This window comes from Rhea pennata, chromosome 17 (assembly GCF_028389875.1).
Source record: "Rhea pennata isolate bPtePen1 chromosome 17, bPtePen1.pri, whole genome shotgun sequence".
NCBI lineage: Eukaryota > Metazoa > Chordata > Aves > Rheiformes > Rheidae > Rhea > Rhea pennata.
In genome coordinates this window covers 4,855,064-4,874,004 of record NC_084679.1, presented here as the reverse complement: position 1 = coordinate 4,874,004, position 18,941 = coordinate 4,855,064, and the positions used below count along the sequence as shown (strand labels likewise).

The following is an 18,941-nucleotide window of genomic DNA, read 5'->3' as shown; positions in this document are numbered from 1 at the left end:
ATTCTACACTGGGAACCAATTTACTTCTGCTGCTCCACGGAGCAATCATGCCCCAGGACCTGCAGCTAAATGGCTGGAGTTCACGTAATCAGTACAGCAAAGAAAGCGGCAGAGAACTTTAATGGCTGTATGAAATTCAATAGAAATTGATGGCTGGAAAAGCAAAACATTTAACATTGTCAGTTTAACCTTGGTACATGCACGTGCACGTACACACAGACACGTACACTGACCAAAAAAGCTAGAGCTAATTTTCTGTTCGCAGAGATTCTTAAGTGTCTGCAATCCCCAACGCACTATCAGGAAGGAGATGGCACCCTCACACAGTAACTTAAACAATATATAAATATTCTAATACCTCCAGACCTTTCGCCACTGGAATCTTTAATTTAAAAATCAGCAATTATGTGAAAATGGCAATACGTTATTATAACTTGCCCCATCCATTTCTCTGAAAGATTAGAAGCTACTTTCCATGTTTCAACTCCACTTGGAGCAATAACTCATAAAATGTCCCTGCTATTTGAGAAGACTTCATACAAGCCGCTTGCAGCTGATGTACTTTTCAAACACGATCTCTTTTGTTATGAAGTCTGTCTCTGATGAACAATAGAAAAATATTGTTGACAAGGGTGTACTTTTCCATCAACTCAAAAATATCATTTTGTAGAATATTTTCAAGCTCAGCAGAAGGTGGAAAGAAAAGAATAATATTATGACTATGCAGTAAAGAAAAAAATAATTCATTATAATTAGCTTACAGCAGTTTTCTGTTGGTTTTAGCTTTTTTAACTGAGTTTCTTTTACTACTTAGAGCTCACATCCTATTTAGAAAGCCCTTCTCAGGCAAAATTTGCATGAATCAGGGTGAAACACCCAGGATTTGGACAACACATTTTAGAATTGCGCTCACATTCACAAGGCATCAACCAGGACCACAGGCAGCATTTTTAAGGACAGCTAAGTGCTCCCAAGTCTGTGGTCAGTGAGGTGCACTGGGAAGCACTGCCCCAGTTCAGACCCGGGCACGAGCTGCCAGTCCTGGCGAGGGCTGGCCGCGTCGCTCGTGGAGCCGCCCCAGGGCACGCAGAGGCTGCAGCAGAACAGCAGCATTGGAGGTGACGCCAACGATGGCTTTTCACCAGCTCCAAGCTCGCCCAGGTGCTGCTCCCTCCGAGGAGGGCCAGAAGCACCAGAGCAGACACGTCCGTCCGTTACACCGACGAGCTCAGGCACTGGGAACAAGTCAGGGGACACAGTCACGCGGGCAGTTCACACAGTTACAGCGTAATTGAACTTTTTCCAGGGTGCTGTACCAGTTGATTCATGATGAAGCTTTGATATGCAAATTAATCATTATAACTTTTAATTGAGCTAATGTAAGCATCATATGTTACTAATTACACAATGCAGGAGGAAAAAAATATTGTAAATTAATTTAACTGCTTAATCTAATCAGGTTGGCAAGTTTTGTTTTAATTACAGATTGTTGTGCAGCAGCAAAGCATCTGCTGCAACTCAGTGACTCCTGTCCCAGAGCATCAAAGATCTGCTACACCTCGCTTGGAGACATCCCCCACCCCTCCCGAACACGGTGCATGCGACCAACACACCTGAGCTGGCCAGGTTCAGTTCTCACCTTTTGCAACCCCGTTTTAATCTGAATGACCATTCCAACATGCTGAGGCAGAAAAATTATCTTTCTTCAACTTATCGTCCATCAATTCAGATAAGCAAGAATCAAAGACTGCCTTCTGAGCATGTTTCCTCCATGTCCTTACAGTTAAGGAAGGGAAAAAATGGGAAATGCATTAAAAATAAAATGAGATTACAGGAGGGAAGAAAAAAAAAAAAAAAAAAAAAAAAAACTCCTGGACTTTGTCATCTGAGGTAGTGCCTGGAGCAAATTTTTACAACCAAATTAAAAACTCTGAATATTGTGTGTTTTAATGGAAACACTGATACAGTCAAGCAACTACAGCACGGGAATGTACTTGCATAATGTATCACCTTGAGAATGTATTACCATGAGATATGTGAAGATGACAATATTCACCGTCCAACGGTACCTGCAGCAAAGAAAAATATCCACTTGCTGTAACTCTGCTGGTAATTAACTAGAGAGTGTTTCGGGGAGGAAAGAATAGCTCTGAAATTTTATAGCAGACACAGGGTATCTGAAAAGCAAAAGGTAATCTATTTTTTCTTATATTATTTTTTAATTTGCTACAGTTTTGTTTTGCCAAAAGGAGTTCAAAAAAGCCCCACAGACTCTAAACACATTAATGGGTTTTAGATTTTGGCCGTTATCTACATTAAAGTAAAAACATACTCTTTTTTTTTTTTAAACACCAGGGGGCTGATTACTGTGAAACGATCTTAGGTTTCTCCCACTAAGTGGGCAGATGGATTGCTACTTTTGCAACTTCTTTTCTGCAACGCTGAATTCTGTTGCTGGCAGTCTTTATTCCAGCACTCTCCAGCACCATTTCTTCCCTTACATTCACTACCTTGCTTCCCAGCCTGAGGCTGGGTACATGGAAGATGTCATCCGCACAGGATCATGCACGCATGCCCTAAGCCAGCAGATGCACCCTGGACACATCCACACCATCAGTCTCCAGCCTCTCCTGCGTCCATGCTGCAGGCAAGGGAATGGCTCAAGCGCATCAGAGCCCCACGCTGGTATTTTCTTGCTGAGGGAGACAGTGGGTACAGTATGGGGAAAACCACAAGCCTGTGCCATCCATGCCAGCCAGACCAAAAATGAGAATTCCCCAAAAATGACAGCCAATAGACTAAAATTCAAGGCGTGCTTGCAACCCAGCAAGGAAATAAAAAGCTTTGTAAGGATCACTGCAAAGAACGCAATCTGTGTTTCCTGAGCTGCTATTTGAAGAGAAGTTTTGCAATGAGAAAATTGTGAACCACCTGCTATCAAACTTCATCCCCACAACTGAAACCATCTCACTCCATGAGACTATTTGCAGCGGTCAGTAACTTAGCAGTGGTCACAAACGTTTTCAGGCTCTGGCCTGGCAGCCGTTGTATTCGCATCCTTTCATCCTCACAAGCGAACTACGGCTGGTCGGGAAAAGAACTTGGAAGAAACTCATTGGCGCTGCAGGGAAGGGAACTGTTCATTCAAAAGGTGCTTTTTAGGAACCAGCCCTTGAAGCAGACACTGCCAGACATGTCTGCTGTCAGGCATCGTCCCACTGAAGTCCATGGACTGCAACTGGCAGCGTCCCTTTTAACGTGAGGACAGGGGACAGGAGGAGGAAATACTCGTTTTGATGTGAGGGGATGAAACTTTTATGAAAAGCAAACTCCCAGCCATAGGGATGACTAAGCACATAACCATGCAAAGCAGGATGCTGTGCTAGCTGCAGCCAGCCATTTAGCACGCGTTCCAAGATTAGCACTGCCTCTGAAGGTATGCCATACAAAAAAGCAGTTTCTGAAAAAAATAAAACAAAACCGAGGCACTGAGCTGAAAACAAGGACCCAATTCTTTAGCTGCCTATCAGTGTCCCAATCCATCTGTATCTCCAACTGACATACAGATAGAAATATATGGGTCAACAATCGTTTATTTAAAGACATGTGACAACCTCTCTCTCTTCTGCTCTGACATACCTTTTACAACAGCCATTTACTTTAACCCTAAATTATCTGCCTCTGCTCATCTTCAAGGAGAAGCAGCACAGCAGAGAAAGCGGCCAATTCCCTGTAATCTGAAAGCTCACTTTCTAAATCAGATCAATTTTTCTAAAGTAATTTGCCTAATCTAATCACTGACCCATGCATTTTCTCACAATCCTTTGACAAGAGCTGCACCAACTGAAACAAAGCTAAAACACTTCAACTAGACCAATTCATAGAAGTCTTTAGAGGAATTCTTTCATCGCTGTAATTAATTCTTTAAGTACCACAGTGGGATGCTCTGAATTCAAACCCAGTCCAAGGAGTAATGATTATACTAATGGGAGAAGCTGTGCAGTAAATAAATGCAAGTGCCCTGCTGAAAGAGATCATTTTCAATAGAGAACTGCCATTCGGGGAGATAACTGTGTTTTGGAGATAATAACTCAGATGATGAAGTCCTACAGACTGTAGACAGACACAGCAATTCTTAGACGCCAGTACATCTAACTAGGCTGAGCTCTCAGCACTTTGATGAATACTGCAGATGGATGCTAATTAGCCCAGGGGACGCTCTTGTTCTCCGTCCTCTACTCAATTCTCTGTGCAACAGCCACAGCTACGTCCCCACCATGACCGCTGCTTTCAGACGCTGGACTGTGCAGCCAGCTGAAATGATCAGCTTGACTCAACTCCAGGTAGCTGCAAAACAGCTAAGCACCAACCCTTCCAAGGGTTTTGGGACTCCCCCAGTGCTCCATGCTGCCACAGCCGTGCCACAGACAGAGGGAGCTGCCGGAAACACTGCAATTTATCATCAGGTTTTAAAATGCAAGAGACCACAAACATGCTGCAGGGCTGAGGGCTTCAGCCACTGCGGAGGTACAGGGTACTGCTTCAGAAGACATCTTCAAGCTGGGCAAAACTCTTGAACAGGCACGGGGAGTCCATTTGCCATTATATGCTCAGGCTTGGAGCTGTGAAAGGTGCTGCAGACCACGGATGACAGACTGCTGTACTGCAACTGCTGTGCAGCAAGCAAGACGACCCCAGGCCAGGAGCCTAGGGAAGTTTGGGAAGCCTCTAACAAACTGGTAAGCTCACTACTTCACTTAAGAACCAAAGCAACGACTTGACTTTGACTTCCCTTTTTATTATTTGGCTAAAATGTAATGAAGTTTTCTAATGCACCAGATTGCAGCACGCTCAGAAAAAGGACGGAAGATATTTTAACTCTGGATGATCAGGATGCTTTGATAAGCCATGTCTGAAGTTGCTCCTAAGAGCTGATATTAGTAAAATTCTGTGTCCTCCAGGGCTTACAGAAGACCTCAATAATCTCATCATGAAGCTAGTGATGTTACAAATGTTACAAATTGTTTAAAAGTACAACAATTCAGGTTTTGCTGGGAATTAAGGCACAGTATCATGGACATATCTATGTTACAAAGTTTGGAGTACAAAAGGGCGTATCTGAAAAATGGTCCTTCAGTGCAGTCCCTGAAAAGATCTCTGATCCCTACAGGTTGCGGCTCTACTGTGCCAAGGAAGTAACAAGTTTGATCAAATTTTGCTCTACAGGACTGAGTCCGATTTTAGCAATAAAGACTGTTAACTCCAACTCTTAATTTCTGCTTAAAACTGTGCCTTCCCATAATAGTTTTAATGGGACTGGTCCAAAACTAACTCAGCAAAAGAAGTGCTAATTAAGCCTCATCTTTCTCCCACCTAACCTGACAGTCAATGCTGCTCAGCTTTGCGATGCTAAAGCTGGGGGCAGCCCAAGAGAATGCAGACATCTATCTACAAGCCCAGGCAGCGCTAAGGACACAGTCAGAGACATCAAACAGCTGAACCACCAAAACTAACCAGGACTGAAACACAGAAGAAGAGATGGCACCAGAGCAGCACTCAGCACATCTGGGCCAACAAACCAGTGACTCCACTGTGGCAGCTTCAAAATGCAAGGCGACCCTCACTCCTTAAAGAGTAACAACACTGTCATCTTCCAAAAGTAAGTCCTCAGCGTGCCTTCGCCCAGCACTTCCCACAGCTCCCACACCCCCGTCCCCAACTCGAAGCCTAGCTGCCAGCGCTACATTTCTCCCCAGAGAGCCCACCTCTCCTGAAAGCCCCTTGCAAGCTCCCCGCTCTCCAGTGGGACTGCGGCAGGCTGGCAGCCTCCACACAGCACATCCTGGGCTGGCGCGGGACTGCTGTGGGCTGAGGACGGCCAGCGATGCCAGTGCTCAGCCTGCACCCATCCCGCAGCCCCAGCCTGCTCGGCACTAGAGCGCAAACCTGGGGCTTGACATGGCATTACAGAATAGACTGCATTTTTCTCCCTCTAGATCTTAGTGTCTTGACAGGGGATTCAAGAGAAGGGAGCTCTCCTCTGCTATTCACTCCAGCAGGACTTTAAACATGCTACTGCTGCACTTCAGCTCCTCATAAGGAAGATGGGAGATGAAAGACCAAGTCTTTCACAGTGCCCACTCTCTTTCCTAAAGCCTTTTGAGATCTATATAGATAGATGAACTAGGAATAATTCTATTTCAAGCTAAAATTCATACTATCATCTGCATTGCTGGCCCCCTCCTTTTTATTATTATTAGAGTTGAACCTTTTTTGCCCCAATACTTATGCTAATAATTTTCAATGGACTACTCATAAGCAAAAGACAGGAAATGAGTAACTGGGCTGCATCAAAAAAAAAAAGAGAGAGAGAGAGAGATGAGGAAACCTTTGTGTATTAATTCTAGTAGCTGTCAGAGATGAGAATTTAATAATGTTAGTAACTAAGCTACTCCATTATTTCAAAACACCTTGGAGGGGAACGTGCAAGATGAATTAGATAGTGTGACTGTAACTGCCTTCTTAGCATCTTCAGAGCATAATCTATAGCTCATCATCACATGCATCTCAAGTCCTCTGCCCTTTATTCTCTGAATAACCTCCAACTGTAACTGTACTTACATCCTAGGCTCAGCATCTTCTTTCTGAAGGTTTCCCACTCAGTTTTTCTAGTTGCTCCTGTTTAGCAAATTTGCCTAACTTCGGTTTTGGAAGGGTGGTAAGGATGAAAGTTGTGGATTCAGGTCATCCAACAGAGAGTTAGGAATCATGGAACGAAGCAGAGAAGAAAAATGTAGGCGGAATATCAGAAAGGTCTAATAGACTGTGAAATACTCTGCCAAATGAAGCAACAGAAGTCCTGGTGCTTGCATCACTTGAAAAATCAGCTGCATTCAGGAACAGACTGTACTGAACAATCCAGAATTGCCAGAGATGGCTTACTAGCCAACTTCTCCAGCCCTAATTCCTGTGATTCCGGGCTGCTGAGGCACAATGGTGTCCATGCATCTTAGGCTAAACCTGAGGCACAAACAGTGAGCTCCTGTACCTTATATGAGCTTCTCTCCTGCTTCCAGGGAGCTTTTTCAGCTTCTCTAAATGCCTCTATTTCAACATTTTAAAAGCCTGTTTCATTGTGCAGATATACCTCCCATCCTGTTTCCACTAAGCAGTGACAGACAATAACACTTTGTGTCTATTGGTCCTCTATCTCCGGCTCTCAAAGTGCTTTTCAAAACCACTAGCAAAGTTTTAGACTCCCATAGTCCTCCAGAGCAGGGGAAGGTAGGGAAGGGAGGCACCAAGAGCTTGACAGCCCTGTGTCCCCTGCTGTGCCGAGCACACACCTTCCAGCAAGGAGCCTGGGTGCCACAGGATGTGGATCCTCCAACTCACATCTGCACACACTAAGCATAAGACCTCTCCCTTTCAAAACTCTTGCTGGTCTTGCTTTTTTTTCAAATCAAAAATTAGAGTCAGTAGCTGCTAACGACTGTCTTTGGCTGCCCTATTTGCTGGATTTCTAATTACTGCTCACTGCATAGCAACCCCACCCCATCTACTCAAGGGTTCCCTTCTAGGGTGCATGGACTCTGCCTCTTTTTTGGTCTGTGTCTTCTTTTTTAAGAAGTACCATAGATGTTTGTTCCAAGAGCTGCAACATCCATTAAACAGTGCTCTTCCGCCGTTGTGGCAAAGGTCTTGCTGCTAAGCAAGAGCTGTGGCTAATCGACAACTCCTGAACTGAGATACGAAATGAATGCGTCTGTCACTTATGCAAACAGCTGGCTTCAGCAGCCCAACTGCTAAATAATATAAAATAGTTCATTCTTCTAACAAGGAAGCTCCTTTATGAAAGAAATCAGTCTCCCATGCTACAAGTCAGTGCCCTGATCACTCCTGCATCCTTAAAAAAAAAAATCTAACGTTGCTCATAAAAATTCATAAACATGAACGTTGTTCATGCCACTACTCTCCTAATCAGAGAAACTGGATTTAAATCAACTACTGGCAGGTTTATTGCATAGCCCACAAGCAGATAAGGTCCTGCGTGCCAGCCCTCCGCACTTAACAGGATATAAATCTCTGCTTTGCCATCTGTTTTTGAACTATTTCCATACAAGGGGGAAAAAAATCCACAAAGATATCAGCACCTCTAATTTAATCTTCCAGAGGATTTTATTTGTTGAGTAATGACATTTACCCCCTCCTTCACCAAAAAGCTTTTCTTCCATAGGTAAATTCCTTCCAGAATTCCCTCAGCAGGTGACAACTCTTCAAACATTGTATTTTTAGGGCATGCATTATCCTTGGGAAGAGAAATGGGCTCAGGACAGGGACAGCTGCTTGGCTACAGGCACCATCTCTCACATCACTCCAAGGCAGATCACGGTGGTAATGCTCTCTTCAGAGGTAACGCAGATTTTTATGGAGACCCTTCCAAGCCCCTTGACGTGACCAGAATAAGAATTTCAGTCCCTACTTCTTCATTTAGCTCTAGTCTGAACAACATTTGTGGATTGTTTTTCCAGCATTTCTTTCCTTTCTATCCAAGGCAGCTTCATGCTAGTTCAACTGGATGTCAAACTAGAGCTGCACAACACATGCTTTTATGCCACCCCCTTCCATTAACTATATATCCCATCCTCACAGAAGCTTTAACCTGAGGGTAGCACAACATCCTGGGGCAACAGGGCTGTGCAGTCATCCCACGTCCCCTGCAGGCCTGCAAAACAGAAGGACAAGGCAGCCACAAGTACGGGCAACAGTGGAGGTTGGAGCCCTGTCTCCCCAAGAATTGCTACCTCCATCACCAGAAGCCCATTTTTCTGCAGCTTCTCTCCTCCACTGTGGAGAAGCAGTCACACAGAGAGAACTGGAAGCCCATTTGGTGCTGGCATAGCTAGGGCAGCAGAGCCATTTTACTTGCCGTCTACTTGTCAATTAGTCTACTTAGTAGACTGCAATCTAATGGAAACCTCTCTGCTCATGGCTGTCTGACTCTCACAGGGTACCTCGCCCTCTACTACCACCAATGCCAAAAAAAAAAAAGTAAAAAGCAAATACTACATTTCATTTTTTCTCTCCTTGCCCAGAGTTGCAAGAGACAAGATGGGACTTAATCACCACTTTTTAAATTGTCTCCTATGACAGGCAAATTGATGAAGTGGGGAGAGGCTGGGCTGCTTTTGAACTTCAACAAACTGATTTTCCATGAAAGACAACATTTACATTGCCCCTTGATAGCCTGCTGAAATGTTGTTTCATCGCAAAATTTCAGAGGAAAGCATGCTTAAAAAAAAAATGCACACTAGAATCTGGAGCACATCATAAATTCATGAAGCTTTCTGAATGCTGTCAGAAACAAACACGTTTATGTAAACAAAGAAAAGCTGGAAGTGTGTTGCAAGAGAATTTTTGGAGAGTGTGAAAGAAATGTTAATAATTACATTGCATTTGGGACTGAAGTCCAAGCAGACAGAGTCCCATCGTGCTAGGTACTGCGCAAACAGGTAAACCCTTTCAGGCAGGAATCGCAATGAATTTACCCATCAGACGCACTCTAAACAGCACTTCACTTACTTTGCTTTGCAGCACTCAATGTCAAGGTGAGGAATGTGAATACCCAGAAAAAGCCAGGTACACAGCAACCTTTATCCACCCCGTAAGTTATCTCAGAGGACCTCTTTGCTTGTAATCTTTGCCTGCCCAGTCTCAGATGGGAAAAGCTTCCTCTGAAATGCCAGTTGGGAAATTCCTGACAGCACGAAATCAAAGCATCTTCCGCGACATCTAGAGCACCACACAGTAATTCTCACTCCAAAGCCTCCGTGGCACTTAATGCCAGAGTACCTGACAGTTGCAGTTGGGGAAGTGTCTCTTGCAACCACATGCCAGTACATCAGCAAAACAAGTGACAGATGTAAGTGCTAATGTTATTCTAAAAAAAATCAAGTCATTGTCTATCATTAATAAACATTAATTATATTAATAAAGATTAAAAAAAAAAGCTCAAGTTCAGGGAGTTTGATTTGTTAAACTGACAGTATGCATTTCAGTGGACTGGCCTCTCAAGTAAGTTTGTGGCCTGAAGCAGAATCAGGCCCACTCCCAACATGCATTCGTTAGAGGAGGAACAGGAGACCTCCATTAAAGACTGCACAAACAGAAGCTAACCTGAATCTATAGGTTTGTGCTGCCAAGATCAAGACAAAACCCATCAGAAAAAAAATTCACATGAAGTTTAGACACGTTTCAGACATTCCTGGCCAACGTAACAGTTGTTTTTGTTTTGTTGACTTTACCCCCCCAAGTCGCACCTATGAAATAGGCACGGTTTGCAGCTCCTTCCACCAACAGGATGCATCACTTGGCACTTGGAGAAGCCGTCTTACCGCCACGGGAAAGCACACGCATCACGTCAATCTTGATTCTGCTGAGGCTGGAAGAGTAGCACTTCGAGTTTTTATAATCCAAAACTAGAAATACAGATACCCTTTGCTTATTCCATCTGTGAGCAAAGGGGCATTTCTGGGAGAGTAACCAGCAAGAGTTTTCTTAGCAGCCCAGCTTCAAATCAGATTTCTGAGACTCTGAGGGCAGGAGGCCTCCAACTCCACACAGAGTCACCAAAATAGACATCTCAGCCCTGTAGATCCCAACAGCAAAACTAAGCAGAGATTACTGCTGGACTCCTGGCATCTAGACACCCCTTCTCCAAAGGGCACGGGGATCAAGGACTCCTCGTTCCAGACTCTTTGGAAAAGGGATTTGAAAATGGCCTTGTTACACAGAGCCACAGAGCAATTCCCCTGTCTGTGCTCCCTTGATGAGGCTGTTGCTACAAGAGAGTAGGGATGACTTGGTTTGCCTCTACTACAGACTGGCAGGAACACCCTCTGCGATATATATGGCAGATGTTTACAAAACCATGAGTGAAAAGGAGAACACAGAATAGGAATACTTGCTCATGAGGTCGCACAGCACAGGAGTCAGGGGTATCAGATGAAACAACCAGGAACACGGGTACCCAACACACCTTCTGCTAGCACAGATGTTGTGGGCACCAAACCATCACACAGGCTCAAAAACTGACCAAATTCATGACTGCAAACCACTACAGCTGTTACACAAACAGATACCATCTCTAGCTGATGAATGCATCCCTGATCCTCATATCCTTTCCTGGGCATACGGTGTTGTCAGAAACTGTATCCTGGACTCGAGAGCCCTCTGGTTGGACCTCATACAGCCACTCTTACACTTGTACCTTCCTCACCACGTTAAGCTGCTTTAAACACCGAGATAATAGTGCTTGGAGCAAGAGTCTTGGAACTCCTATCATTCCCAGTAATAAAATACATCCAATTAATTGGATTTATTGATTTTTTTTTAAAGTAACTATTTTGGAATCCAAACTTCAAGAGACTCTATTGATCAGCTACATGGTCAGGTGTCAGCGAACACAGCTTTAAGACCAAGCCTGACAAATTGAAAAAAAAATCAAAAATTGAAACTGAGAGTGATGTGGACTTTTTGAGTTGAAATAAACAAAGCAAGCTGTAGCACCAGTGACAGAAGATTTTGAAGCAAAAAATGCTGCAAAGTGCAAGTCACACAGTTTTCCCCCTATTCCCACAGGGTCCAACGCCAAATGCAGCAGGATTGCATAAATCCAGAGCAGCTTCACTGACTTCAGAGGAGTTGCTCTAGATTTACACTGATGGGAAGTAAAATCAGAATATCTGAAGTGCATTATTGCTTTAATGGAACCTGGAGCAAGAAGCAGAACAATGATCCAGACTTCTCAGCCCACTATCCCCCAAATCACATCAGCTTGGACAGTCATTAGATAAAACGTTGAAATTTGCACTAATGTGGGGAAATAACCGACACTTTCAACAGTTTGTATGATCACATTCTGCCAGTCTATTGTACAGCAGATAATACAGGTCTTTCATTTTTGTTCCTGAAGAGACTCTGCATAAAAAGTGCCTCCGTATTATGTAGAGTAATACCGGGATACACAATAAAACAAGCATGATGTCTCTCCACCCACAGCTCCCTACAGCCACAGCCTAAAAGCAATTCCTAGGTCCTTTCTCGCAGACCGACCAGGATGGCTTGAGCACACCTCGCAGCAGCTGAGGTAGTCAGTTTGTCCAGCAGCCCCCGGCAGCCCCCTCCCCGCGTTGCCCGGGCCCAGCCACAAGCACCGGCGCCCGCGTGCCGCCAGCGTGCAACCGCCGGGAGCGCGGGGACGCAGCCGGGGCGCTGATGAGTTACCGAGGAGGGAACGGCAGGCAGGAAAACAAACATCCAGGTTATCCATCAGGTCATTCACAGGATACCCACGCTTATAACCTCAGAGACAGCTCCACTGCCGCCAGCAAGGAAGGCGGCCAAAAACCCTGCCTAGATGCCAGCAACAAACTGCGGCCTGCTGCCAGGAAGACACATCCTAGAGCTTGGCGTGAGGGGCTGTCGGCTGCCAAACACACATGCTCACCCTCTGCTCGCAGCCACACGCGTGCCAGCAGCGGAGCCACCGGAGACCCAGGGACAGGAGAGTGATCTCTTAATTGCACCTCCGTAAAGCTATTTAGGGGACTTGCTGACAGCAAACAACTGCAGCCCACGTTAAAGGAGGAGGAACGCAGCCTGGTGCGCCCGGTCCGCAAAATACGGCCTGTCCAGAGCCAGCCCCACAAACGGGGGAGAAAACGAAGGAAAACAAATAGAGAAAGTGGCAAGGGCCCAACAAGACAGCCTGTGCGAGCTGGGTGCTCAGCAGAGATGGCAACACAACCGCACGGCTCACGCGGGTGTCTGTCTGCAGCGACCCAAACCGAGACGGGGTCCACCTGCCCCCGCAGTCCAGAGGGGAACGGCGACTTCGCGCAGCAGATGGCTGCAGCAAGGCTCGCACAAGCCTCGCTCCTCGGGAAGGGTGGCACTTCCCGGGCACTACGCTGAGATTCGCCCCTTCCTGAGGAGGTTTCCCCAGACACCCCCCCACACACACACAGGCATTGCTGAAATCCATGGGACATGCCAGAAGCAGCACGCTCGGCTACAAAAACGAAAGGATGTCGCAGCCTTGAGAGGAAAAAAAGGTGCAGGGCTGTGGATGGATTCGTTATTCACAGCTTGAGCTGAAAGTGCTGCTAGTTTCTAAAGAGCACATTGTGCACGAAGCCATTCAAAGAGCAGGGGAGAGGGACAGGCACAATGATACAGTGGTAGATTCGCAGCCACAAACTGTTACAAAGTGGGTTTCCATATGCTTAAGCACTCAGAGCACTGGAAAAAAAAATACTCCCACAGCCCAATCTCACCATGGTAGCTACCCACACAGGAGGGGATGGGAGGGGGGGGAATATCAGAGAAGAGATGATCATTAATGTGTCAAAGCAAAAAAAAAAAATAAAATAAAAAACACCACCACATCACTGCTTCTTTGCTGCTCTGAACTCTCTCCTCAAATAAAAGGACATCGAGCAACAGTATTATGCTGGCTATGAAAAGCCATTGCTCCCCCGGGGCAGCCCTGATCCGGAGGCAGCTCAAGCCCTGCTCCACACCGTGTCCCACGCTCCGCACAACAGGATTTCTGATGGGAAAGTTTCCCCTTTGCCTGCACAGGCGGCAAAGGAGGAGGGCACGGGTTAGCGATGCCTTTCGGGACAAGCAGTGTGAGGAATCCCCTTCTCCCCCCCTCCAGATGCCTCCTTCCTTGCAGATCGCACCTGGCTGCTTCCCTCCTGTCCCTGTAGGGATCTCTATGGAAACACTTCCCTGCCACAACATATTCCCTGTATCCCCAGCATCAACAGCTGCAACTGTCACCCCTCCCGGAGATCACACCTTTTTCACCTGAAATCCTTGTAGTTTGGCATGTGCCGGAAGCCACGGTGAAGTTTCCCCAGCCGGCCAAGGTTCCCCACTAAAGCCACACACGAGCGTCGTCCCGTGCAGCAGGAAATGCAGATAAATCACCGAGCAACCTCAGCATCGACGCACCTTAATTAATTTGTTTTTAAGGACCGCTATTTATTAATAACAACATCTGTGAGGGAGCTCGCGAGAAGAGGGAAACATGCCAAGAGAGAAGTCCTGCAAAGACTTTCACAGGAGCTGCGCTCCAGCTCGCTAGCAGCCTGGAGATGAGCCTTGTCCCCGCAGAAACCCTGAACCGCAAGCCACAAGGCTGCTCCTGAGTGCAGCTGCGGGAAGAACAAACAAACAAACAAAAGCCAAAACAAAATGAAAACCTCAACAAGCAAAGACCCCAAGCAGCTGTTCCTCAGAGTCACAGGTGTGCTGCTTCACAGCTGACCACTATTAGGAAATCCCTCCTGAGCTCACCCAAGGGCCTGATCCTGCTTCTGCAAGCCGATGGAAACCCACTCCGCTTACACCCAGGAAAGGCAGCACAAGAATTGTTTGATCAAAAAGGTTTAACTCCTGGATATTTTCTCCTCCTCTGCTCTGCAGGTGACCAGAGCTGTCGAGGAGCAGAAAAGAAGCTTTGGGGGTCGGGGAGGGGGCTCCACCGCCCCGCAACGTGCCAAGCAGTCCAAACTTTTTCCTGTTCCCCCTGCGCAAGGCACCGACCCGCCAGAACCACGAGTACGAGCCCGCGGACGCCAGGCTGCCCCGTGCACGGGGGCGACGGGGAAACACGCGTAGGGCGGCCGGGGGCAACCGGCGGCGGCGGCCGCGGGGCTCCGCTCCCTCCCCACAGCGGCACCGCGGGGGGGGGGGGGGGCAGACACGCTGCACGCACGCGGGAGGGGGGGCAAAAGAGAAAATAACTATTAAAAAGGAGAGTTTTTTTAAAAAAGGAAAGCAGAGCGGGAGGGACGCGAGGGCGAGCGGGGGGCTGGCGCGTTACCTTTGCAGAGGAGCCCCAGCAGTGGCAGGAGCAGCGCGGGGCCCCGGGAGAGCATCCTCTTTGTTCCATGCCCAGAAGTAGTCATGGTGCTGATTTATTTGGAGAGGGGCGGTTTACTGGGGCGGGGGGGCGCGCCGGAGCCGCTAACCACTCCCCCCGGCGCCTGCCCCCCTCCGCCCGCCGCGCGATCCGGCCCGGCCACCCCCGCTCAGCCCCACGGCGGCGGTGGGGTGGGGGGCGCGGGGGGCCCACGCCGCCGCCGCCGCCCCCCTCCCCGCGGCATCGCGGCGCCGCCCCCGCCCCCGCGGCCGGCGCTGAGCCGCGGGCGGCAGCGATGGCGAGAGGCGCGCGGCGGCGGGACGCGGCCGGGCCTCGCCCGGGGGCCGGGCCGGGGCGGCGCTGCCGGGCGGGGGGGAACGGGCTGCACCTGAGGAGGGATGTGGGGCTGCGCCTGGGAGGGAGCGGGGGGGCTTCCTCTGTGGGGGGATGTGGGGCGGGAGGGCTGCACCTGAGGGGGGATGTGGGGCAGGGGGGATTCCTCCGGGGGGGGGGGCTTCCTCCGAGGGGTGATGTGGGGCTGGGGGGCTGCGCCTGTGGGGGGGATGTGGGGCGGGAGGGCTTTCTCTGAGGGGACATGTGGGACGGGAGGGCTGCACCTGTGAGGGGGGATGTGGGGCGGGGGCTTCGCCTGTGAGGGGGGATGTGGGGCGGGAGGGCTGCACCTGAGGAGGGATGTGGGGCTGGGGGGCTGCGCTTGTGGAGGGGATGTGGGGCGGGAGGGCTTCCCCCGGGGAGATGGATGTGGGGCCGGAGGGCTGCGCCTGTGAGGGGGGATGTGGGGCGGGAGGGCTTCCCCCGGAGAGATGGATGTGGGGCGGGAGGGCTTCTCCCGGTGGGGCTTCCTCTGAGGGGGATGTGGGGCGCGGCGGCTTCACCTGTGAGGGGGGATGTGGGGCGGGAGAGCTTCCCCGGGGAGCGTGGAGGGGTGGGGGAAGGATGTGGGGCGGGAGGGCTTTACCTGCGCGGGGTGCGGAGCAGAGCTGCCTCTGGAGGGATGTGGGGCCGAAGGGCTTCGCCTGTGAGGGGATGTGGGGCGGGCAGGCTTCGGGGGGGGGGGGGCGCGGGCGTGGGGCTGGATGGAGGCCTTTCCCCCGCGGGGGGGGGGGGGGGGGGGGTTGCGCGCGGTGCCGTCCGGCCCGGCCCGGCCCGGCCCGGCCCGGCCCGGCCCGGCCCGGCCCGGCCCGCTGCGCGGCGCCGCCGAAGAGCGCGGCCCCCCCCTCGCGGCCGCGGCCGCCACTGCGCGGCCCTCGCCGAGCCGCCCGGGCAGCGCGCGGAGCTGCGCGGAGCTGCGCGGAGCCGCGCGGCGCGGGTTGCAGCGGCGCTTGCGAACAGCTGTGCGGCGCGGGGCGCAGCGCAGGGTGCAAAGCGGTTCGCAAAGCCGCTCGCAAACAGCTGCGCCGAGGGGCGCGCAGAGCGGTTTGCAAAGAGATGTGCGCGGGGAGGGGGCTGCAAGCAGCACGGGGAGGGGGCTGCAAGCAGTTCGCAAAGCGGCGTGCACGGGAGGGTGCGGAGGGACTTCCAGAGCGGGGTGCGAAAGGCTGAGCAGTCTTGCGCGCGGGGCTGGGCACTGCCGCGCAGTGGCTTTGCACGGCTCCTGTGGCAGTGGCCACGCAGGCACGGGTGAGCTGCTTCCCCGTACCCCCGCCGTGGATTGCCTTAAGCAGCGCTGTAATTGCCAAACCAAATACCACCCATCTTCCCTGGACCTCTTCTTCCTTCAAATCCAAAAATAATCCCTTGCCGGAACCAATATTTCACTGAAAAATAAACCCAGCCCTTTAAGAGCTGAGAGTTGTTACTGTGATCACAACAAAAATGCTGAGGTGGAAAAGGAGAGAACAACTAAAAATCTTTCCCCTTGGGTTCTTCCACAGTTTTGCAAACATGTCTCCAAGTTTGATTGTTTTTCCCTCCCTGCATAAGCAAGGTTTTATGTAGTCCTTACTGTAATCTTGTTTGCCTCCATAACCACTCCTATGAATGTCATAAAAAATTTAAGTCTAATATTTTACCACTCCACATAAATAGAAACACAGATGAATGCTCATCTTCCATGCAGGGGAAGGAAACGCGAGACCATTGCGAGGCGGAATAAAATTAACGCTCCCTGAAACCAAACTCGGTCAGCAGCAATTGGGCCCGCACGGATGGGAAGGGGAAAAAGAGAACCCAGAGATGTGGGTTTTCTCAGAAAAGGTACAGCTGACTAAAACCCAGCTGCAACAACGACCCTCGTCTTGCTGCCTTCTCCGGCTGCTCAATACAGGAAAACACAGCGCGGAGTTGCTTAAATACAAGGCTTTGTAAGCAACTGGGAAGAAAAGCCACAAGGAGAAACTTTGGAGAAGCTCTGAGGGCTTGCCCCTCCTCTCTGAACCGCTTTGATGCTTTCGGTGCCTTTACAGCCCTCTTTCAATGAGACCTGATGTTATTCAGGCAAAAGCAAAGCGGAGAACTCTGCATCTACAAATCGCGAAACCGCTGCGCTCTCGTTGTCCCTTCTCCTTTTCTTGTGGGCTACCTTGTTTGTATTGCAAGAGCCAGACCCTAATGAAGCAAAATAAAGATAATACAAAGCCCTTCTGAAGACTCTGTCGCTGAACACTGGGGACTTTGTGCAAATAAATGCATGAAAACAGAAGTTATCATGGAGAAAGGGCACCGGAACACAGTATTTTTCAACGCAGAAAGCGCCGTGCCGGGTGAGGTTATGGTAGAGAAGTTACCTCTTTAATAGGGGCCTTTGGGACTGCTGCGGGCATCTTCCGTACAGGAAAACAAACCGATACGGAGAATCCAGCTACTCGCTAAATATAATGGCATTCTGGATTTATTTTCCTTGTGAGGTCTAAAAGAGGAGGTGTGAGACAACAGCAACTAAAAATAAATAAAGGATTATTGTGGAATTAGAAAAAAAAAAAAACCATACAAATTGCAGCTGAATTAACAAAGTAGGTACAGATGATGTAACGCAGGATTTCTCATCGCGCGATGCTGGCTGCCGACGCCGGTGCCGGCGGCAGCCACCGAGCCGTGCGCGGGCTCCGCAGCAGAGCGCCGTAGCCTTTCCCCGTGCTGGGCGCCCCTCCGCAAACAGACTGTTAGGGACAGATATGCAAATCTTCATAGAGATCGGCTCCCGTTACATTTTTATTAGGGGAAAATGTGACTTTATCGGTGCAAAACATTGCATACCCAAGCCCAAAATGCCCAAGTTTGACGTGGCTAGAAATAGAAATTCATGGCTTGAATAGAAATTCGTATCATAAAGCATCTTTTGATTATTCTGTCTTATTTTTTCTAATAACCAGTCAAAAACCCCATTTTTTAGGGGAATAATTGTGTATGAAAAAAAATCAGATGCTGCTATTTGCATAATTACAAGGAATCTGATTTTATCTCTTAGCTTTGTCAAAATACAGAGAAATTATTTCATACCGTATTTTGGATGCATCATTTTTGGATGCCTTTGAACCGATCAAAACACACAGCCCCCTAATTCTGCTGAAATCCGTGCCTGCGCCTCGTTCAGCAGATAGCTTTTATTTGCCGGCTGGGAGCGGGGCTCGGTTGCGGTGAGACGGCCGGTTCTGCCGCCCGCGCGCGGCCCAGACGCCGGCCGTTTCGGAGAAGCCTCTTCCCCTGCTGCCGGCGGACGCCAAGGCCCAGGCCTCCGGCTCGCCCTGGGCTCCTCAGAGCTGCCCGCAGAAGCTGCTTCGAGGAGCTGGTCGCTGGCGACGCGCCGGCCCGCTGAGCAGGAGCCGCTCCGCGAGCTGCCACGCGCGCTCCCGCGAGGCTCCCTCGCTGCGCTTCGCGCAAGGTTTCTCCACTTCCCTCCAGCAAAGTTATCGGGAAATGCCCCGTGCACGTCGATTTTCCCAGGGGAAGGGGGCTGTCCCAGGCGAGCTAATGCCGACGTTGCAGCAGCTGTCCCGGCGTCGACGCGCGATTGCTGCGCGCGAGCCAAAGCAACACCAGCGAGGAC

At 49.4% G+C, this 18,941-nt stretch overlaps 1 protein-coding gene across 1 annotated transcript in view; it reads right to left on the bottom strand.

The window, feature by feature from the left end:
- Positions 1 to 14,981, bottom strand: part of TMEM132B (transmembrane protein 132B) — a 252,000-nt gene extending 237,019 nt beyond the window's left edge. Inside the window, exon 1 of the mRNA XM_062590194.1 lies at positions 14,897 to 14,981. Coding sequence (XP_062446178.1) covers positions 14,897 to 14,981 — 85 coding nt within the window. The remainder of the gene's footprint in view (positions 1 to 14,896) is intronic.
- Positions 14,982 to 18,941: the final 3,960 nt, after the last annotated feature.